Source organism: Punica granatum, chromosome 2 (genome assembly GCF_007655135.1).
Source record: "Punica granatum isolate Tunisia-2019 chromosome 2, ASM765513v2, whole genome shotgun sequence".
Lineage (NCBI taxonomy): Eukaryota > Viridiplantae > Streptophyta > Magnoliopsida > Myrtales > Lythraceae > Punica > Punica granatum.
In genome coordinates this window covers 15,134,186-15,158,795 of record NC_045128.1, presented here as the reverse complement: position 1 = coordinate 15,158,795, position 24,610 = coordinate 15,134,186, and the positions used below count along the sequence as shown (strand labels likewise).

The following is a 24,610-nucleotide window of genomic DNA, read 5'->3' as shown; positions in this document are numbered from 1 at the left end:
GTTCTCCACTGTTAATTAAGTTACATTCTCGTTCTTTTTTGCTAAACATAATTTAGATATAGCTAGTCTAATATGTGGATTCTCTTAACAAATATGGTTGTCCTTTTCTTTTCCTTTTCTTTTTGGCTACGGTCGTACTTCGACCCCTATCATACTTCTACAATCTCACCGAAACGTGAGTATACAATGGACTGCACAAAAATTTTCTTCGAATTGAGGGCCCCACCAAAGCATGCCAAGCAGCACAGGGAGAGCAGGAAGGAAGGAGCATACCCCTGTTGAAAAACATTAATTGGTAATCGAGGTGGTGTGGTGGGATAAATCTGAAATGACCCCACCATGGGCTTAGTGTGGAAGGAAAAAAAGGTGTCACGAGGACCCAATTGGAGGCCAGAAAAGAGGAAATGTTTGGTGACCGTATCTGAGGAGGAAGGGAAGGGCAAAAAGGAAAAGCTGAAATTTGAATTTGTGTGTCTATTGCATGTCTTTCTCTCCCCTTGCCTTTTACTTTTTTGCAAAAAATAATTAATAATTTTATTTATTTATTTCCCACAAGACATCATATCATAACCCTCGCAATAATTTAGTCCCCCACCTTACTTACTCTCACCCGTCACCCCCCTAATATAATCATAAAAAGTAAAATTCTAAAGGCGATTGGGGAGAGGTGACTCGACCCCATTTCCATATCCCAAGAATCAAATTGCCTTTTCTCCCTTCCTCGCCGTTGACTGACCGCTTCCTCCAAAATAGCCTCTCAATTTCTATGTCTCACTTTTCAATTTGCTCCCTCAAGCTTATTGTCTCTCTCAATTGACCCCTACAATTTCGCGTTGCCTAACTCCACCTCTTGCAGTCCCATCAAGGGCCGGTTTCTTGTCCGGCTAGTCTCGATGAGGACTGCAGTTATGAGCGATCATATATATATATATATATATGTATGCCTGTTCGTCTTGTCCTCCCTTTGTCATTGCATTAGGTATACTGTAAATTTTTTGCGGTACCTGTTAGCGATTTGATCTATTTCCATTTCAAAACCTCGAATTGTTAGATTGATATTCGTTTATAATCTCATGAATTTCTAATCAACATTTAGATGTGTGGCACACCAACTTTCAACACATGTATATGCTAATCCATCTTTGTCTAGAACCCTGATCTTGCTGCAAACCCATTTTAGTGGCAAGTAACGACACATCATTCTTCATGCTGCTTTGGGTGGATTGAGAAAATTTGGAAACCCTAGGGGTTCAAGGAGGACAACTCGAACCAAAGGGTGCAAATTGCAAGAGCACGAAACTTCCAAGGGCTGGATCGAAATAAATAGAGACTTTATGAGTCATTGAAATTGAAATCTTATTTGAATTAGTTCAAGCGGTTCGACGCTTGTTTTGCTTAAATAAGATCTCGAGTTTGAGTACTTGTGAATACAAAAAAATTCATGCCCAATTACTTGTTAATGAACCCAACTGACTTGACTGGATTAATGGAGGTCCAATTAAGTTTCCGAATAGGAGAGTTCATAGAGAAAAAATTGAAATCTTATACACATATAATAGTATAAATAGGATCCTTTGACCATCATTCCGATGCTGTCTCTCACCCAAGACATGGATGGCGATCATCATGTTCACTCCCTACACTATTCTCCTTGCTCTTCTTCCTCTTCCCTAGGTTGGGATCTCCACAACCTTGGAGTTTTCAACGCAGACATTTCATTAAGTATAGGTAGTCATCCCATCGTCTCCTCCTCCACTTCCATTTCTTCTTTCTACTTTCACTGTTTTTGTCTATACATACACCACTGCATCTGTCTCCCCATGATTGAGCCATTACCCATTTCATTGTATATATAAGTCTTTCTCACACACACATTATCCCTTTCCCTTCTATATATATAATTATTAAGCCGTGCTGTGGTGTGTGCAGTCATGGAGAGCACTCCGCCATACTTTTCAACAATGGCATATGATTCTTCCAACTCCGATGACCGTTCCACGGGATATCTCCAAGATGCACTCGTTGAGTACGGAGGTCGGTCCAAGCGAAGGCGATCACTGCTTTACGGTGAAGATCTTGCTTTCAAGGTAAGAAAGAGTACGAGTCTTGAAGCTCTCTCGATCGCTTTTGACCCTTGTAGCCTTACAACAAAGACTGCTCAATTCCAACGTTTTCGACTTGGAGGAGAAAGTATACTTTCAGTCCTCGATCTTGCACTGGTTTTATGTTTTCGTCCTTATGCTTTCTCTTATCATTTCAATCTTATCCTAAATTTTGCCATCTTCCACTCCTTATACATTACTGGAGTTAATTAGTTGCTTTAGTCTTATACCAGCTTTTGCTGCTAATCTCGATAAGCTGAGTTTTCCAGTTTATTATTTAATTTTAATTTTTTTAAATATATAAATATATATTTCTTTTGGTTACATTTCAAATGTAAATTAAGATTAAACGTAGGGCGTTTTATCCCACTAAATTAAGATCACTTCCTCATTCATTAAAAAAAACTTCCTCTTGAAAATAAAGTGAAATATATATATTGTTTCGAATATATCTTAAAAATTTCGTAACATAGATCAGAGTCAGTTCCAGATGGACTAAACAGGAAAATTCGTGGAACATTGAAGACAAGATTGAATCATAAAAGAAGAATTAGGACTAAATTGAAAAGGGTGTCTAAAATTGAGGACCTAAGTAGTGCTTTCCATGTTTGTTGAATCCATTCAACTCAACCTTGGTCATTGCAACGTGAAATCTGCAACAATTGGTCAAGACTGCTTTCACTCGTACATATTCAGCAAAAAAAAAACGAAGCTTTCATTCGTACATCAATATATTTTATGTATACACTCACAGAATATATATATTTATATATGCATATATATGCATAGGATTAGGTGGTGGTGGTTATGGTGATCGTGAGAGTGGCTGACAACTATAAGACGACTTTCTTCTTTGCAGAGCTACTGGAATTCAAACTGCAGTTGGGGCTGGGGCCCGCTTGAGAACTTGAACTGTACCAGCCACATCAGTAGCAGCAATAGTGGATTATCAGGTGGGTGACTTATATGTATGTTGTGTGTACGTGCATATTATACATCAAGTGCATGTATCTATGTCGTTGCGGGAGTAGATAGGAACTAACTCGTCGATCGGAAGTGCAGACTCGAGGAGCCAAACCAGCTATGTCGAGGAGGGAAACGTATTCCCAGAGATTCAGACCCCGAAAGAAGCAACAACAATATTGCCGGGCCTTGATGAGATCCTGGACTGCTCCTCGCCTTCGTTCAAGGACTCATCCAAGAAGAGTTGCAACAAAACCAATTCTGATAAAGTTTCCATCCACTCCCTAGACACGGTCCCTTATTCATCTGGTAATTAATCACATACATGCTCGTAACTGAATGTTCGACATATATAGAATAATATTTCGTGTTTAAGCTAACTGAATTCCCTGGAATTTTCTTCTGCATATGTAGAATTTAGTGGAGATAGGATGAGAAAGAAGAGAGTCATAAAGAGACTGGTGTATCCATTTGCCCTGGTGAAGCCGGGCGGGACTGAAGGGGACGTAACTTTAAACGACATCAATGAGAGGATCCTGATGCCGCCTACAAGGCCGGTCCGCCACCCCGTTGGGGATTTCGCATGCCGGCCGACTTGCGTGTCCCCTCATGGCCCTGGCCTCTCCGGCAAGGCTGTGGTGGCCCTCACAAGAATCCATACACAGGGAAGAGGCACCATCACTATTATAAGAACCAAAGGTTGATCATACAATTTAAGGGCACGGGCGGTTTGCTATATATATATATATATAAGGTGTATAGGGAGAAAGGAAGCTGGCTACTGTTTTCTCTTTGCAATTTCATACTTGTGCATGTTATTTTTGGCATGAGTAATATATATCGTCTTGGCAGTTGCTTTATATAGTAAATCATGAATTCAAAGTTTCAAATTCGAATTTCCGCATGTGATTGTGGCACTTCATGTTGTATCTAGATTAATTTCCTCCTCTTTTTTTTTTTTTTTTCAATTGTGTCCATTAACTCGGGCCGGTTGGGGATCAGTCTCATATATAGTTTGGTACGTTCAGGGGATGCGGTGGGTGCAGTAGGGGATAGAAGAAGTGCCAAGAAGAGAAACATATAGGACCCTTTGTATGAGTGCACCACTAATTAATATCTGGAATTCTAGTGGTTCCCATCTAATCCAGGTTCGGGCTTGGTTGGTCGGCCATTAAGAGGTGAAACTCTCCTAATTGTGATCGTGAATCTTTTCTTTTTGCAAGGCTCAAACACAAGACTTTATTTTAGAGGAATAAGGGCGAAACCCTCTAAACCAATACACATTTTGGTAAAGCATGGAGAACTCTAAAACTGGAAATTCAGGTCTAGAACTTGTGGTTTCGATATAAAATAGATCAGTGTCACTAGCCTAAATCTTATTCCGTCTATAAAATAGATCAGTGTCACTAGCCTAAATCTTATTCCGTCTATCCATCTCAATTTTATGGGTTAATTACTCCAGGAGGGCACAAAGTTTATAAAGTGTAACATTTTGGGGCAAAAAGAAAAAATTGTTACAATCCGGTATACAAAGTTTTAATAATGTTTCAATCAAGGGCAATCAACTATCTCCATTTGGGGATTCTTCCCATTTCGACGGGTGGAGCCTCGATCTCTACCACACCGCCCGATTGGGATTGCTGATGCCCTTGGGGGTCACCAACGACTCCAATCGGGGTGGTGGCCCGAATCGAGACCCTCTCACCTCTTTGTCTCCCGATTTTTTTTGAACTTTTTTTTATTTTTATTTTTCTTATTTTCCAGAATAATTTTTACAAAAAAATATTTATGTAAGTCTCACTCAACCTATCATGATGAGTCACGTTGGATAAGTACTGACACATCATAAGTCACATAAGCATCGGGTTGACGGTTTGGTCTGGAGATGATGAACTGCCCTATTGAAATATTTTTGAAACCTTGTGCACCAAATTGTTACAATTTTTTCATTTTACTCCAAAGTGTTACACTTCATAAAATTTACCCCAATTTTTCCTTTGAAGCTTGAGAGTTTTCGCTAGTTTTGTTTTGTTTATCGATTAATTTATTTTGGAAATTATTTTTCTAAGGAAACTTTTTTTTTTAAAAAAATAAGACTTTTGTAAGGATACTCGGCTCTAACCAGACAGATCTACTATGTGGGACCTGAACCTAATTCCTTGATATGATAGAATTAAGAGATCTTGATGGTGTCATGATAGTATGCATGCCAATTTGAATTCAATTATTTGGGATATCTCTAAATATATATTGTAATATCTAAATGTTAGATCCATAACTATATTAAGAATTTATAATGAGGTTAATTAGACAGGAGAGATACAATAGCTGTCGGAGGACGTGAGGTTCAGTACCGATCTTGACTCCATCATATACGAAAGACCCACTGCAGGGATTATATTACTTCTTCTGTATGTTTTGTTCGTGTAACAGGTGGTCAGTAATTCCAAGCAATTAGGGTATTTTATTACCTTCCCAAAATAGCCATTTCTGACTTATTCTGACTCATAGTCGAATAAGCAGCGCACGACGATAGTGGACACTACTAATTATTCACTTCTGCACATACTGTTATTTCATAGGCCCGACATAAAAGATCCGCCTCTAACAAGTCAGGTGCGACATGTTGGTTTTCCAATGACCTATTTGTTTTGAATATATAAAAAGAACCTTCCATTTTAATTTCTTCTTTTCTTTTTTTAAGAAGATATGCCGTGATCAGGTGATCTCCAAATTTGTCTAATTTTGAATCAATATATTGGGAATATAGCAACAAATAAAATATTCCTCAGGTAGATGCATATACTATATAGATAGATAGTGGCCGATAAAAGGTACCTTAAATAAGATGTAAAAATAATAGCTAAAAGATGAGCTAGCATAGCTAAACTGCGATTACTTTTGTGTTCCCTTTATTTAGCTTTTTATTTCATTGTATAAAACTCAATGATCTTTTTTATAACCGAAAATAATATCAATTCACCTGGACCTGGAGATTAGTTGGCGAACCCGGACACCCTTGTTATAAAAAAAAAGCTTGCTTTTTTTCTTGAATTCAAAAATTTTGACATCAAAAGACTCAGTTAGACTCTAACAGAACAAACCGAGTTTTCCGCTTTAAACTATAAGAAAAAGATTCGGAAATGATTCTTGCACACAGTGGCGTGCCCGAGGAACAATTATCACGATAGTTGTGTTTACAGGCGCATTCATCTATTTAATATAAACCTATTCGAACTTTTTCAATTCATGTGTTAAAATCGGAAGAATTAACGAATTTATCGAATTCCACAATACCAAAGTAATAATATATAATGGGTAGCAAGTCTTTATGAGAATTACAATCTACAACAACGAACAAAGAGTAGATTCAAGAATATATAATCGAAGTACAGGGAGCAAATGTATAATGGGTGACGAGTTTTTATGAGAATTACAAGGTATGATTGATGGCTGACAACACAAAAAGTACAGAAGTAGCAGATAAGAATCTAAGCCCAAATGGTAGCTTATGGAAGAATAAAGAGACCAAAAGCAAAAAGTAAAAGAGAACAAAAGAAGATTAAAGCAAATAAAGAAAAGTTCGAAGTTTCTGTTCCTACTGATCTGCTACATATATGTCGAAGATGTTGGGAGACTTATTACATATACAGTGAAAATTGAGCTATTTTTCTGATTATTTTTATTTTGTTTTGTTTTAATTGGGAGGAGCAGTTTATTTACCATAATCAAATTCGAAAAATCTTGATTCAATGCAGAAAACGAATGTCATTGCATTGTGTAATCATTTATTGAGTTGTTTCGTTCATGGCATGTTAAGTGGGTCACCGAAGAAAAAGGTCCATTAGATGATTAGGTACCAAGAAATCAAATTTGATTTCAGGAAAAAGGAATCGAGAATGCATTGCATCTTTTGGACTTGAGTCAAATGTCATGCAAACAATTTATTAATATCCAACAAAATTATTTATTTTTGTCAATTTATTATACCACCGAAATCGACCGTAATCACTATTCATGACGGTGGGGACTGAGGACAATGGATGTATTTATTTATTTATATTAAAGGGGGAAAAAGTAGGGATTGGGAGAGTCATGCATTTGACTTCTGTGGGATTGGGCTCCTCCCTGATCTAAGGGAAACTCATCTTGTCGAGTAGGTGAGAGAGTCTCTTGTTCATCATCTTATTCTCTATTTTTGTCAAAACGTATATAAGAACACCTTCCCAAGAATCTCCAAGCCTTTCGATAAAAAAAATTTGATATATACTTTTAAAAAAAATTCTCAGCTTGTGACTTATTGTTTCTACACGTTCTTTACGTTACGAAATAATTGTTTTACCTCCTATCCGTTCTTGTATCTTTAGTTATTCTCTCGGTTGATCATTTGTATCATTATGTGCAATACTAATTTTCTCACGATTCCCTTTTACCTTTCTTCCATATTTTTTGCCACCAGCAATCATAGCCTTCCTTGTATATTGTGTTAATAAGGAAATACGAAATAATTGTTTTACCTCCTATCCGTTCTTGCATCTTTAATTATTCTCTCGGTTGATTATTTGTATCATTATGTGCAATAGCCCTTGATTTTCTCAGGATACCCTTTTACATTTCTTCCATATTTATCGCCATCAACAATCATAGCCTTCGTTGTATGTTGTGTTAATAAGGAAATACGAAATAACTGTTTTACCACCTTTCCTTTTGTCGATTTTACCTCCTGTCCCTTAAAAAATGACAAAATGGTCCCTGAAATATGCACCTCGTGACAAGTTCATCCCGGAAATTTAATCTCTGTACGATTTGGTCCGAACGTTGCAAACGTTTGGACGAATTGGTCCTTTCATTTGAAAAAACGCAGGTCCTTGACGGAACCCCTAGACACCGTGATGAGCTCCGTTTGCCCCCCTGCTCAACTCGATTTCCCGATCGAAATTGCCCCAAATCGATGAAACCCTAATTGAGGTGCCTTCTCTTCCGATTCAGTCGTCAAATTCCCCCACCTACATCAAGATTTCTGCAATTGAATGTGTTGTCCGTGATCCGAAGGTGAAATCATGGTTGCTGGTGGTTGTTTCCAGTGAGAAGTTGAAATTGTGGTTGCTGTTGGTGAGAAGTCACGGCTCAGAGCTCCGACAATGGCGGGCAACAATGAGTTTGATCACTTATCGGCATCGCTACTTGGTTTTCTGTTCTGTTGCCGTGTAGGGCTTAGGGTTTTGCGAACTGCTGGCTCGACGTTCTATCGGAGACAACAGCTCAGGTCGGGCAACGATGAGTTTGACCTCCGAGAAGACTCGAGGAAATCAAGAGCGAGCTCTGAGGGGGTTTCAAGATCGTTGATTTGGGATTCGGGGCAGCTCCTCTTGTGTTCCCCAGCTCAGTGATTCATCAGGTATTGCTTGTTCTGATTGACTCTGGAGATGGGTGTGAAAAGGAATGAGGTTGTTCATCAGGTACAAGCTTAGTGATCAAAATTTGATTCTTGGTTAAAAGGAAAGCATGCGGAATGAAAAGGAATTGTTGGCCTGATTGGAGTGTGCAAACATGAGTTTGTTTTCTTTCTTTCTGTGGGGTGGATTAGAAGTTAAGGGACAACCATTGTTGTTGCATAGATTTTGCAATTGTGTAGTTAATTGCTTGAAAAAGGTGTGGACTTTGGGGCTGTCAATCTTGCTTGTTCGTTTGATTTGTATGATTGAACTGTGTCTTGTTGCTTTGCTGTTGAATTGGCTGGAGCTTATGGAGGATTTGCTGCTAGGGAAGTTGCTGCTGCTGAAAATGACCATGCGTTGGATTGGTTTTGGTTTTGATTATCCTCACCTGTTCTTTCTGTACTGCATGAGCTCCATGCATCATGAGTTGGTCACATAACATAATTCTACCCAAGAAGATGATCTGAATCTTTATTGAATCATGAGTTTCTCTTTATCTCAGCAATTAATGTAAGTATCACAAATTGCTCTGAACTTGGGAGTAGCTGAATTTTGTTGTCCGTCATCAGCTTCTCATTTATGTTCTGAAATACTTACTTGGACGGTAAAAATATACTACTTTTCGATACTCGCATAGTTGTTGAGTGACAATGATCTGACCTTGGTGATACCTAGATTAATTGCTGAAAATATGTTGTTTGTTGTTGCTTTGCTGTTGAATTTACTGGAGCATATGCTGTTGGAGAATTTGTTGCTGATGATAATTTGCTGCTGATGATAATGTGCTGCTAGAATTATGGGAGGTGAGGGAAGCCAATGGAGTGGGACAAAGCAATATGTCCAAAAGTGCACAACTTCTTCACAGGTTGAGGAATCAATCAATTTGTGTGGTTGTGGAAGGAAGCTCCTGTTGCAAACATTTACCAGAAAACAAAGTTATGGTAGGCGTTTCATTGGTTGTTCATTATGGAAAAGAAGTAACCTTACCTATGGATACTTTGAATGGGTTGATAATGAGGAGCAGCTTGAAGTGCAGCAGACTGCAAGACCCCGAACTGGAGAAGATAACAAGCTCATGAAGAAGATGAAGAAGAAAATTCAATTGTATGAACATGAAAACAAAATGCTAAAGATTGCATGTGGCATTTTGATTTTCATCCTTGTTGTAGTCTTAGTTTGTGTTTGTCTTAGGATATTGTAACGTGTTTCCTCGTGTGAATGGGATACTGTAGGATTCTAATTTGTATTGAAATGACTCTGTTATTGCTAATATAATACAATGTTTGGCAGTTTTTGTGGCATTCTGTTATTGTTGCCTATTCTGAGTGTCCATTCAGTTATTGTTGTCTATTCAACAGAATACATAACATAATTTACTTTTCCAACAGAATACATAACATAATGCAATTCTTCAACATAATACATAACTGAATGAACTTTTCCAACATAATACATAACAGAATGAATGTTCTCAACAGAATACATAACATAATTCACATTTCCAACAAAATACATAATAGAATTCACTTTTCCAACATAATACATAACAAAAGAGACTTTTACAACATAATGCACTTTTCCAACAAAATACGTAACAAAATTCACTTTTCCAATAGAATACATAACATAATTCACTTTTTTAACAGAGTACATAACAAAATTCACTTTTCCAACATAATACATAACATAATGCACTTTTCCAACAGAATACATAACATAATTCACTTTTCTAACATAATACATAACAGAATGCAATTCTTCAATAGAATACATAATTGAATGAACTTTTCCAACAAAATACATAACAGAATGAACTTTCTCAACAAAATACATAACATAATTCACTTTTCCAAAAGAATACATAACAGAATTCACTTTTCCAATAGAATACATAACAAAAGAGACTTTTACATCGGAATACATAACATAATGCACTTTTCCAACATAATACATAACATAATTCACTTTTTCAACAGAATACATAACAAAAGAGACTTTTACAACGGAATACATAACATAATGCACTTTTCCAACAGAATACGTATCAGAATTCACTTTTCCAACAGAATATATAACAAAAGAGACTTTTACAACGGAATACATAACATAATGCACTTTTCCAACAGAATACGTATCAGAATTCACTTTTCCAACAGAATACATAACAGAATTCACTTTTCCAACATAATACATAACAAATTCACTTTTCCAATAGAATCATAACATAATTCACTTTTCCAACAAAATACATAATAAAAGAGAATTTTTCAACAGAATACATAACAAAATGCACTTTTTCAACAGGATACTTAACTGAATGAACTCTTTCAACAGAATACATAACGGAATGCACTTTTTCAACAAAATACATAGCAGAATGCACCTTTTCAACTAAAACTTAATAAAAGATTATCTTCCAACAGAATACATAACAAAAGAGAGTTTTCCAACAGAATACAAAACCAAATGAACTTCTTCATCAGAATACAGAACCATATACATACAACTATTGCAGGTCCTGTTGACATTTAATTCGGTGAAACTACAATCAAAACAGTAAAAATTGCTATGTCCACTAACTCCTCAAGATCTTCGACTGATAGTGTTTGATCCTTGCGATGAGCTTGAATGGGAAGTCGACGTTGAAGTTGTTGAAACTCGTGGAAGCACTCTTGGCCTTATAGGAGGGGGTCTATAAGTATGAGTACTCCAATTGCCTCTACCCATCACTGCTGCAGGTAACCTGAATGAAAATGTGCTTGGACTTGGAGATCGATTAAATGGTGTTGGAGGTCTCCAATTGGGACCTTGGTTTGTTGGTATCCCCATTCTAGAGCTAAAAGGCCTTCTTTGAACCTATAAAAACATGCTTTATATGTTAGCTTCCCTAAGTAAAAATAATTTCAATTCTCAAGTATATTCAATCAACCTGAGCAGAAGAATGTGAAGTTGAAACAGATACGCTAGACCCGAGGATGATAGAGTCTTGAGACCCTACAATGGGGCCTGGGGGGCCTAAGGGGTCTAATGGGGGTTCAACCTACCAAAAGAGCAAAAGAGCTTTTATAAGACAAAACCAATTGAATCTATCATAGTTAACATAATAAACAATTAGTATACCTGTGAATCAGATGCATTAGAACCCCTAGTTGTTCTTCTGTTTCCCCTCTTATTTGGAGCATCATTATTGGCTTCTTTCGTACATCTCCTAATGTTGTGCCCGACCTCTCCAGATCTAGAGCAATGAGTCTCACCATACTTTCTTGTTGCCTTGGATGAGTTGCTTGCCTCACCCTCAGATTGCCTTCTCCTTTGCTTAGGCCTTCCAGACGGTCTTTTAAATGCATGTGGCTCAATTGGTGGCAGTTCAATGCGGTGCCAATCATTTTCACCAGTAATTGGTTCAATGTATGAGACATAAGTGGCTCTTTATCGTTCAGTGGAATACCATGAATGAACATACTTCTCGAGCTTGAATCTTTTCAGCCATGCCCATGCATCCTCATTCATTCTCTTCATTATCATCATATTTTGATCAAACTCCACCACTGTGGTACTTCTTGCACATTTCCAGAGTTGCCTGGTTAGTTCCATGTTCTTGTACTTGCTGTAGAAGTTCCTCCATATGTACAATACACAATTCCTTTGTGTAGTACCAGGACTTAATTCCTCCAAAGCCAATTTCAAACCCTGCAAGAACATTTATTGTCAAATAAAATTCTAGTTTTAGTTAATATTAACAAATTTAGAGTTGCTTGGTTGATGGGTACCTTCTGTTGATCTGATATAAAGTTCCAACCATTGTCACTGTACTATCCAATATCCCCAAGCAAATTTGTCAAAAACCAACTCCATGTATCCCTACTTTCTTGCTCAACAACAGCTATTGCAATCACATAGAAATGTTGATTGCCATCTTGAGCAACCGCATACAGTAACTGTCCTCCGTAGTACCCCTTTAGAAAACACCCATCGAACCCAATGAGGGGTATGCATTCTGCTTTAAACCCCTGAACATTTGCATTAAATCAAATGTATAGCCTATCAAATGTTGGTGGCAACTCTAGAGTAGGTCTATTTACTTGCAAACCAAATGTAGAATTAGGATTCTGCCTCCTAAGTTTCTTACAGTAGTTCCACAATTTTTGATATTGCAACTTCTTAGATCCCTCTACAATTGTTCTGGCCAACCTCATTGCTCTGTATAACATGTGTTCATCTACATGAATACCTCTATACCTTTTGAACCACTCAAAAGCATCATGTGCTGACATTGTCGGGTATGATCTTAATTCATCAACAAGCTGAGTAGCCAACCACTTTCTTATTAGCTTGCTTGTTTTTGAACCCCCTAGCACAAGTATGTGGCTCCACGAACTTCTTTACTTTGAAAGTTTTCACCTCATTATTCCAAGAATAGAAGATCTCTCATTTGCACCCTTCCGATCTACACTTTGTCCTAACCCTTTCGTTGTCATTCTTCACAAACTTGAATACCCTTCCTACTGCTATATTATAATCTGTCACAGTTTTCTTGAACATAATTAAGTTCGGGAATAATATGTGTAACTGTAATTGAACCTCCCCAAATGTGGCCTTCTCATCAAACTCGGGGTACTTTCTGAACTCCTCTTCACTCTTCTCATCATCAGAGATACACTTGTCCACTAACTCTTCTGAAATATAGCCTTCATCTTCATCACTAGAGATGACCATATCCGCTGTTGTTGGTGATAATCTCACAACTATATGCTCTCCATTTTCGGGATCTGATCCATCACCAATATGCTCCTCTTCTTCATCCAAATGACCCTCAGCATCCTCATTGAATATATATTCCGAATCCCAATAAACCTCTGAATCAACATGCTCAGTATCTTCATGCTGAAAATGATCCTCCTGCCCATTTACATCATATCCTTCAATATTTTCTTCCTCACTAACCTCATCATCACTCGTTCATAAAACCAATTAAAAAATCCATCACCTCATGCCAAACACAAAGCATAATTTCATTGCAAATGCTAAACCACGCATTCATAATTGGCAAGCGGCATAAAAGGGCAAGATCTCTTAGCAAACAATCATATAATTGACCTGGAAGTCACGCGCAATGCAAATCAACAATCGCACCCGCTGGGACTCTCGGATCCTCTTGGGGTTATTCCCCTTCTCCTACTTGAAAATATTTTATAGAGGTGATCTCAATTATCAATACTATTTATAAGAAAATAATTATAAAATCTAAAAGATACAAAATTACTAATTTTAGTTAACGAATTAATAATCATAAAAAGTTCACAACCGTAAGCACACCATCACAAAAAAGTGCCATAGGAAACTAAGGATATTATAATATCAACTGCTAGGGAGTGAATTACTTTTGACAATGGTTTTATCATACATGAAAAGTAAATGATTTCAACTTGTAGTAAATTCACTCAATACCAAATTATTACATATATATATATATTGTTGGTAAGTATATCACATATTTTTAAGCAAAATACCTGGGAGTATATTACCTTGACTTTTATTAGTTAGTTTTTCCAAATTTGGAAGAGCTTTGCAAAAAATTTTGGCAATATATTCGATTGTGCCACCCCATCACTTTTATTTATCATACAAGAATTTTTCCTGCCGAAGTTAACAGCTAGCAGTTCACAACACGCTAGAATCTTCTATAGTCGAGTTAGCAATTACAGACTTAGATGCCCCTGTCGACCATTGATAGGATATCAGTTGTAGGAGAGCACAAAGGCATTTACAAAGCTATGAGACTTGACTAAACTGAAAATATGACAACTAACTATTTACAAAGAATAACATGTAAGTCTTCTAAATTGGGCAGACCAAACTGATAGATTGCCTCATCGCACACCCCAATGTAAAGTTGTTTCCTTTTGCTTTCTGCAACTGTTTCTATGAGCTTGTGCTTAGCTGCGATGTTTTTTTATATGTATGAGGGCGATGAATGGACTTTCTTAGCTTATTTCAAAAGTAATTATTCAGATCTTGTTAAACATTTTATCCACTCTATCTGAATGATTGGCGCGGAACTAGGATATTCGAAGTCATTGTTTTACTAAAAATTACTGCCCTTAAAATTTTGTCTCTTTGTCCAAAAATTGTATTCTTGAAGAAAGTTCCAATTTCAAGTTAATAAAGACAGAATAGAAAATTACATGTTAGAAAATGTTTTATGTTAGACAAAATTACATGTCTCGTCCTTCAAAGTATATAGCCCATCAAGAAATAAACAAAGTTAAAATTTTTACCACTTACTTAATTGCAAACCAGAAGTAAAACAAGAAATCTCTAGCTTAGCTTCCAACATGCACGGTAACGATGATATCACATAATACTCATTGTAGACCATGCAACAACGCCAAATCCCACTCATCATTTCCTACTCATTCATCAAGTACTCATCATACCTCCTTCAATGAAGATCGATAAATAATAGAACAGTGTGAAATCGTGTCCAAGAGCTCACAATTCTGAGCTGAAGAAATCGACAATGTTGAACTCGAGACACACACGAACTGAACTCCAACGAACTGAAATGAAATCGACAATGAGCTCCAACAGTGCCACAGTTCGCTCCAACGGTGCAACAATGAACTCAACTGACCCGACAAATATGACAGACAAAATTGAGCTACGATAATAGCCAAATAATTGCAGGATGTAAAGATTTGACAGCAACAGCAAGGTCAACTAAACTTAATATTGAACTTCTTTCTAATTTGTGCTCGGAAGAAACCAAAATATGTCACGAGATATAGTAAAAGGAGCTGCCAAGTACAAGAAATAGTGCCGCCTGGCTACAGCAAATGCGACTCCATTGACAAAAGCACACAAAAGAAGAAATAAATGAAATCCCCCTGAAAATTTCAAGTTAGAATTTCAATTTAGCATGCAGCAGGAAAAAACCCAATATTAATGAACTCAACTGACTCGACAATGCAGAAGGTTCCTTTCGTAGGATCTCTAGCTCGAGATGAGCTCAAATGAGCTCCAACGGTGCCAAACACGAACTGAACTGAGCTTACAATGCAGAAGCACTCCTTGCGCAGGATCTCCAGCTCGAGATGAGCTGAAATCAGCTCAACGTTGCCAAAAACGAACCGAACTGACCTCATTGCGCAGCTTCTCGAACTCACCGACGACACTATCAATTGTAGAAGGAAGCTTGATCGAATTTCAGACTTTGTCCAGAATTTGAAGAATAGGGTTTGATCGCATTTTGGGGAAGAAGGCAGAGAAGAGAAGCTCCAATCTGGGGCAACTAGGGCGGGAAGAAATTCGCAGGGGAAGGGGGTTGGGGGTTGATAGCAAGGGACGGCAAATTCGGCCGTGAGAGGTAATCTGTCAGGGACCTCTCCTATTTTCGGACGGAAGGACCAAATTGTCCAAACGTTTGCAACGTCCGGATCAATTTGTCCACAGATTAAATTTCCAGGATGAACTTGTCCTGATGTGCATATTTCAGGGACCATTTTGTCCATTTTGTCCTTAAAAACATTTGTACCGACAATTTCCTGTTTCTATTTATTTGGATAAACATGTTACATCCCTATTTATAAAAAGACTGATTTTGGGTAATAGTTTGACTATGATAAGGCCTTCATAAGCATCCAAATATCTTACTTTAATATGAAATGAGGGTATAGCGTAGTAGTGTACATCATCGCTTGTTGACCTAGAGGTCTCACGTTCGATACCTAGTGGAATTATCCGAGCCCATTTATTAGTTATTTAAGATTTATCTTTCATTGCACTAGGCTATGAGTCTCTTTTGTAATTGAAAAAAAATATCTTACTTTAGCTATCATATGCAAATCATTAGGTCATAAATTTGCCATTTCTTTCCGCTAAAATGATATTCTTATCTGTATAACCTAAGATATTCAAGCAATAAAATCCGGACTAGCTTAGGCAATTGATTAATTGCGTTACATACTGCCCTCCTGTAAAATGATGGAAAAACCCTCATTCTTTTACAACCATTTTTTTTTTCTGAGAGGTGAAATTAAAGGTTGCTCTCAACCTTAGAAATCTGTATCGAATAGGTTTGTTCACTTGTTCCCCTTCTGTAGTACATCATTTCAAATAAAAGAAGTCTTAACACATTTTTTATTGGTGTGCTAATTGTTTTAATTGTTCATGTGTTATCGCACAAAATATGCCGGGGAATTCATTTTTTATCATCACAGAAGGTCAAATATGTATCCCCTCTTTGATATTATTTTGCCACGAATGGTCAGAAGTTTTATGTGTGAACCTTGATATCAGGAAGCTCAATTGGGTCCCGACTAATCCAGTCGAATCGGGTTGGCCCACTAAAGAGTAAAACTCTTATCGCATGATTTTCTGCATTCACTAACGATCAAAAGTTCTTTTGGCGTTTTCAGTTTTTTTCCCCAAAAAACAATTGACTTATATAGGTTTAGGAAAGGCTAAATTCACAAACTAGCATGTCCATTGCAGTTCCTTTGTAAATTTAAAGGATTACTATTAAATATTTAATTTAATATATATTGTTTACATGATATTTTTATAGCGTGTAAGTTTATTTATAATTCATTTAATATTTTTAAATTTAGTAGCATCTTTGTGTGTTTTAATATTTTTAGAATTGACAGAATAAATAAAGTCAAATATCTTCATTCATTTTAATATTCTGAAATTTTTATAAATTATTTTCAGTTAAAAAATGAAAAAAATAGTCAATTTGGTAGTTGAACCAGTTAAACCATGACTTGTTGAGATTTTGGTTCGAAAAGCTGTCGAACTTCATTTCTCGGTTTCTCCTTGGAATCAAACTGCAGACCTTTTGTTCGAACTAACTTATAAATTCCAAGAGCACCATTTACCCCTAGTTCTGTTAGCGCGGGACAACACCTCTTCGATGGGGCCATTTTGAATAATAATCTTGATCTGAACATTGTCAGTTTATCCTCACCATTTTTGCTAAAGTGATTTTCGGAAATGGAGGCAGAGATTTAATTTTGTTCCTCCTAACCACGAGGTGCAGAGCGTTACTTGTGGATGGACTTTAGTTGCAGTATAGAGGTCCGAAACCTACTAGAAATATCTCATGGCTAGGACCTAACTAAAATCAGATCGAGAATTACCCTTAGCCAAGAGGTTGGGGAGATTTCGTGATCTCATTCAGGAAAAAAATAAAAATTTCATCTATTTGTTAAGGTTAATTCATTTGCAACTAATATGGCAGGTTAATTAACTTGAACTTTGAATTTGGTCGAAGCAGGTTTATTCAGAAGATTAAAACATGAGATTAGTCAGGAAAGTTTTAGCAAGTATTCTTGTTTTGGCGATTATTGTTCGACCTGAAACTACGAAGTGTGTGGAGGCATCACTTGACATAGGAGTTAATTATGGAATGCTAGGCGACAACCTTCCTTCGCCATCCGATGTCATCCAGCTCTTCAAGAAGTACAACATTGGAAAGATACGGTTGTTCGAACCTGTCCCTGAAGTCCTACAAGCCTTGAGGGGTAGCGGCATTGAGGTGACCATTGGTGTGCGCGATCAGGATATCCCCGCCCTAGCTGCAAGTCCAGATGCGACGAAGCAGTGGTTTGACACGTACGTTCAACCCTATGCTGACACACTGACTTCCCATACATTGTAGTTGGGAATGAGATCATCCCGGGAGAGTTCGACCAATACTTCGTACCAGCCATGAAAAACTTTCAGAATGTTCTAAATGGTTACGGCTATGCAGGTGACATGACGAAAACAACCTATTTATGATTTTGTCAATTTGAGATAGAGATAGCATCACTGACCTTATTTTATGCACATAAAAATCGTATTGCAAATCGAGCAAGAAGTAAAAAGATTACTGAAAACTGGTTCAGCTAATTATATTATGGAGAGAGATTAGCCGGACTAAATGTATAAATCTATGAAAACGTGTTCTGTCAGGTATTAAAGTAACTACTGCCATTGCTACGACTACCTTGGCAGTTGGCTACCCACCATCGGCCGGTGCATTCATGGATTCTGCGAGGGCGACGTTAGCTGGCATTCTTGATTTCTTGTCAAGTACAAGCTCACCATTGTTGGCCAATGTGTATCCTTACTATGCATATGTAGAAGATCCTGTAAACGTGCGGTTGGACTATGCACTGTTCACTGCTTCAGGCCCCGTGGTTCAGGATGGCAGCTTGAGCTACTCGAATCTACTGGATGCACAACTGGATGCAATTTATTCTGCGATGGAGAAACTAGGAGTGAGTGGCGTCGACCTTGTGGTGTCCGAGAGCGGTTGGCCCTCAGCTGGGAATGGGGATATCGCGACTCCAGAGTTGGCTGGGACTTATAATCGGAATTTTCTGAAGAAATTTCTCGCAATGGAAGGAACACCGAAACGACCCAATACATATCTGGAAGGTTTTATCTTTGCCATGTTCAATGAGGATCAGAAACCGGCCGGTATCGAGCAACACTTTGGGTTATTCAATCCCGATGGCACTCCTGTGCACCCCGTATTTTCTTAGGTTATTTTCTTCTCTTCAAAATAGAAACAAGCTATTATAATGCAATTACCAAATAAAATTAAATGTCCGCGATGACTAGCAAAACATTTATTCGTGGAGCGAACTCTAGGGTTATCAGAACGGGTAGATCTCGAGTGTATTTACGATCTCATGAGAGCACTTCCTGTTGTGGCTTCAAAACAAGAATAAGACCTAGTAAAGGGTCTTGCAAAACTTATTATGCCATCTCCATTGGGTATGTCTTTTCACTTGTCTCTGAACTGGACTCTGCACTACCATATCGACTTCACGTTAGACAGAGATAAACTCCAAGAAAAAGAGAGATATCTACTCCAGTCATGTATCTAATTCGGCCCACATACTTATTATATTAATTAAATGAATATAACTACAATTATATATATTTAATATATATTCTTAATAGTTTTAATTAATTGAATTAATTAAACATAATTAAAAAATAAAAAAGAAATAAAAATATTTATTTAAATTAATAATAAAAAATATGTTAATTAATTAAAATTCATTAAAGTAAATTAATATCACATAATGTCAAAAAAATACACGCCATAATAAGAAAAACACATCCATTAAAAAAATTACATGACGAACAATAATTTTAAAAATGAATACATCTCGTTGTGGCTATGCCGTAGTTGCCATATATGTTCTACCAAGTCGGCCAGCCTGTAGTTAACGATGTATCTATCCCGAATCTTGATATTATTATGGAACGATTGCTGTAATGAAGCAAAATTTTGCAGTTCTAGCTTTGGTAGCGGTAAGTCGCCGTTGAGGGGCTTATAATACAAGGTTGTCAGATCGACGTTCACATCATACGTTTCTCGTCATCCTCAATGATCATATTATGCAATATGATGCAAGCTCTCATAATCACTCCAAACTTCTCCTAGGATCACAATCGAGTAGGACCACGTAAAGCGATCCTTCAACACTCCAAATGCACGCTCCGCATCTTTTCGTGTTGATTCTTGTGCTTTGGCAAAGAACTTGCTCTTCTCTGACTGTGATCCGAGGATCATTGTGACAAATGTTTCCCATTAATGGTATATACCATCCGCTAAATAATATCACATGCTATAATAATTGCCATTGATAGTGAAATTTGCTTCGGGAGCACGACCTTGTAGCAAATCATCATAGGATGACCGGTCTAAAACGTTGATGTCATTGTTGAACCTGGCTCCTCCAAAAACAACATGCCATATCCAAAGGTCAGGTCCCTCCATTGCTTCAAGTATTAAGCTTGGATCACCATGAAAACCACTTCGATACATACCATGCCCAGTTTTTGGGCGATGTCTCCACGGCCAGTGCGTGCAGTCAATGTTGGCCATTATACCAAGGACGTTGCTGGCCTCCGTGGCTTGTAGTTGGCATTGGACATCGGCTGCATTAAGCCTTTGCAAGTATTTACCCCCGAAAACCATGACGACGTCGAAGATGAACCTTTTCCAAGGATTTGGTTGCAGTACTCTTGGCCATCCAGATATACTCATCAGATGTGTCAACTCCAACTCCATACTCCATAATATGCATGGCAACTGTGCACTTCTGCAATAGGGAAAAGCCTTGGTTGCATACCTCATCGGACCTCTACTGGAAATATGGATCATGATTTGAGAGGCCCTCGACAATGGGAAGGAATAAAGGCCGTCCCATTCGAAATCTTCACTAGAATTACTCAATGTACACCAGCTTCTAGCGAAGTAGTCATTCACAAGTTGATTGTGACCTGCAATGTGGCTTATGTTTACTTTCTTCTTTTTTGGTCTTGAGGAAGAGCTTGCCCCATATTCTCCTCGCTAGATCATCTTCGATAGTTCAAGTCATTGCTCTTCTGTATCATCGAAGAGCACCTCTTCCATCAAAACCTAGCAATCCATAAAGAATAAATGTTCGAGAAGTGATTTCAGAGAACTTGATTGAATAGAAATGAGAGTAAGTGGATGAATATGATATTAGATTGAAAGAATTTTACAGAGAGGAAGTGATTGAAACGGCTTGTTTTCAAGACTAATTTCTAATGGCTAGTTTACAACAGCTAGTTTTTTTAGATTTAGATTAATTAGTAATTTTCAATAAGACATATTATTAGTGAAATTTAAATTTAATTAAATAGATGAGGTTACAACAGTACACCATTCAATTAATCTAGAAATTACAAATTCGATTGAAATGGAAATTACGACTATATAGCTAATTAGAGGGGTACAACTGTTCTTGAGTGGCGCGTGCGTGTGGAGGCATGATAGACTTGTCTACACAAATGAGATGCGACAACAATTTCATATCCTCCAATTGAGCACGCCTTTTCTTTACCTCAATTTCTTCCCTCTTTAGCTTGGCTTCCACTTCTTGGCCTCTAACTCCTTCTTTCTCATCTCAAACTCCCCTGCCCTAGGCTTCCTCATGTTCTCATACCTAGATGCTGTCGAATCACATCGGGTTAAGATAACTTTTTTGCCTCAACATCAGAAATAACCTTTCTACCTTTACCATTTTTCTTTCTCTTTGCTGCGTCTCTGCCTTCTGGATGAGGTAGAAGGCTAGCATCCTCATCGGGTTGGACGATGTCGTGTACCTGTCGGAAGCATTTGTTTTAGTTCTCTTCGAACTATTAGTTGGATGCCAAAGTGCTCTCCATTTCGGCTCCTTTCGAAGTATGTTCCAATGTCTTAACATACCAAAATTTGATTTTATTGTGCTTACCTTTATAAAGCTGGTTTGCCACCTCCTTGACATCATCTTCATTTGCTCCGCTTTGATGACGATACTTAGCAGTCTCGTAGCAGCCTAGGAAGCTCTCTTATAATTGGTGTATCTTATACTACCGTTGCTTCAAGGCATTATTTGTTTTCTTCGAGAAGATGACATTGTTGTTTTGGTAGCAACGATCATTCATTTTGTCCCAAAATTGCTCGGCGATTTAATCGTTGTCGATCATGGAATCTTTCCCACGTAATAGCCGGCTCTCCATAGCAGCTCATCTTGTTCTCACTCCCAATTTTTTGAAGTGTGACCGACCATTTCTTCAGCTTCAGGAACCTCAACATCATCATCGTGAATGTCGATACCCTCTAGGCCGTCAGTTGGCAATTGAGTGAATGGTGAACCCCCGGTGTCGAATGAGGGGATTGATCGGATCCAACAACACTTCTAGATGTGGACCCAGTGGAACCCATAAATTGGGAGGGTGAACCTCCATTTCCATAATATGGAGAAGGATATGGATGATGATAATACGAATGATGATATAGATGATGATAATTTGGAGGGGATAATTCGGATTTGAATGGGAATTGGGAATGTGAAAATTTGAATTTTGGGGGAAATTCGAATTTGACATGTAAAACCTGGGAGCATTTGAATTTTGTAGAAATTGATTTGGATCTGCCGTTTTTTTTTTGGCTCGTAGACGAAGAAGAAGGTATAGAGTAATTTGGAAAGAAATTATAGCGGGGTTTATGTGGTTATTTATAGGAAAAATTTTGAGAGACAACAAATTTTAAAAATGTTGCATTTGGCCTTTCGGCTACTTTATTTTAAAAAAATTAATAATAAAAATAAAAATGAAAATTGTCTGCCGTGTGGGGCAGGGCTGCCACGCGGCAGCCAATCATTGGCGGCCTTGGTGTCTGGCAGAGACGCACAGCTTCTCTCCACCCGCGCGCGTCTCTGCCTGCGCATCTCTTCATTGCCACGTGGGCAATGGAGACGTGCTCTCCATGCCCGCTGGAGACAGCCGTATTATAAGTATAGGCTAGCACACCCAAAATGATTTTTTTCTTTTTCTTTTTTTCTTTTCCAATTTGAAAGAGCTTATGGAAATGACGACGCTCATGAAAGTAACAGGCCACTTCCGATCCGTGTAGGTACACCCTGGTGTCTACATCTCGCTTAATTCTTGATTTCTTCCATGTCGTAATTCAGAACTTCCCATTTTTGCTTTTATTGGAAGTGTTTTCTTCCATTGCCGATATAATAAAGAGTCATGTACCAAGAATAAGGGATCCAAAGGAGGACGGAGCATGAAAAAAGATGCCACATATGAATATTAATAAACTTATAACTTGTTAAAATCAAAGAGGATGTTACCTAATAGTGCACATATTTACTTGATGATCAAAAAATTTCTGATTCGATATTCGTAATAGGACTATCTGTATTATTTTATTAGCTATTGAAATTTTTATGTGATTTTATTAGTCCCATAAATCTCTTTTGTATCATGGGAAGAGCAAAAAAAAACCTTATAACCTAATAATACCAAATGGCGGTAGAAAAAATCGAAATGGGGGTAGAATGTTGTTGTACTAAATTCCAAGTTTCTCTGGAATAATAAAATATTAAGTTAGTTAGCTTGAAATATTTTACGTCTTCAAATTTTGCTCAGTAAAGTTGGATAATTGTCTTGTGGCAAACGATAACCATTTGTGTTTCAGGTACTGCTTTTTGGCACGTGTCATTGTAGAGGTTGGCTTATATTAAATTTATATGCCTCTATCGTAAATAATCGAGCAAAAAAATAAAATATAAATAAATTATTTTCTTGCTCGATTATTTACGATAGAGGCATATAAATTTAATATAATAAAATAAAATTATCTAAATAAATTAATAGGTAAATTGTCTAGTACAACCTAAGTAAGATGGTCCTAATTTAGTACAATGAATTAAAATTAATTATTTGCCCACACAGGTTGATTAAATGAAATTTGTTTTATAAGCCAAATGTTAAAAGTTAATTTATATTCTTTTTTGTTCTTTTCGATAAGCTTCTTTTTTCGTTTTTTAAATAAATAAAACAAGAATGTGATTATTATACACGACTTTCTGAAGTTTTTAGCTATTAAAAGTTAGAAGGAAATAATGTATGATATGTTTGGATTCAAAATTAATTAATAATAATATCGTTTGCTTAGTAAGTTAACTAATATCTTACAAGTATTAAAAAATTGGAAACGGTAACTTAGTCTAGCTAGCTATGATCATTATTGTTTATTGTTGTAAAATTAAAAAACATATTTATCATTAAAAATTAATTAACTCAGAAAGAAGATAGTTGAAATTAAATAAAAATATAAAGGATATAATAAAATAAGAAAAAGAGGACATAATAATTTTAGCAGCAATTTTAGGATCTCTATCTCTATTATGACGGGAGAGTTGGTCACCTCGTATAAATCACTGCATAACTTTTAAAAAATAAAATAAAAAATATCTCTCACTAACCTTATTTATCCTTACTTAAATATTTCTTGGCATATATGAAATTGTTCATATAATGCATGAATAGTGCATGGAATACAACTTTATATATAAATATATATAGATGTAATTGATTGGTATTCAATATACAATAGTGTATACAACTTAATTAAGTTTGTGTACATGTAATTCTTAACACAAATTTCAATATACAGGCATGGAATTCCACTGATAGGAATGTTATAATTGATTAAATTAATTTTTGTTTAAATTATTTTGATTACAAGAATTTATTCTTTTAATTTAATTAAGTTTATATATATACATATATATGTAACACATG

At 36.9% G+C, this 24,610-nt stretch overlaps 2 protein-coding genes across 2 annotated transcripts; both read left to right on the top strand.

Annotated features, from left to right (window-relative positions):
* The first annotated feature begins 1,589 nt into the window (after positions 1–1,589).
* LOC116194656 lies at positions 1,590–3,969 on the top strand. The gene is made up of 5 exons (XM_031523521.1): positions 1,590–1,728; positions 1,930–2,087; positions 2,962–3,055; positions 3,165–3,374; positions 3,480–3,969. Exons 1-5 carry the CDS (start codon positions 1,590–1,592, stop codon positions 3,767–3,769), a joined length of 891 nt encoding a protein of 296 aa, XP_031379381.1. The 3' UTR covers positions 3,770–3,969.
* Positions 3,970–17,801: 13,832 nt separating this feature from the next.
* LOC116193711 (probable glucan endo-1,3-beta-glucosidase BG4) lies at positions 17,802–19,035 on the top strand. The gene is given in 3 exon segments (XM_031522460.1): positions 17,802–18,140; positions 18,143–18,257; positions 18,461–19,035. Coding segments are annotated over 3 exon segments (1,029 nt in total).
* Positions 19,036–24,610: the final 5,575 nt, after the last annotated feature.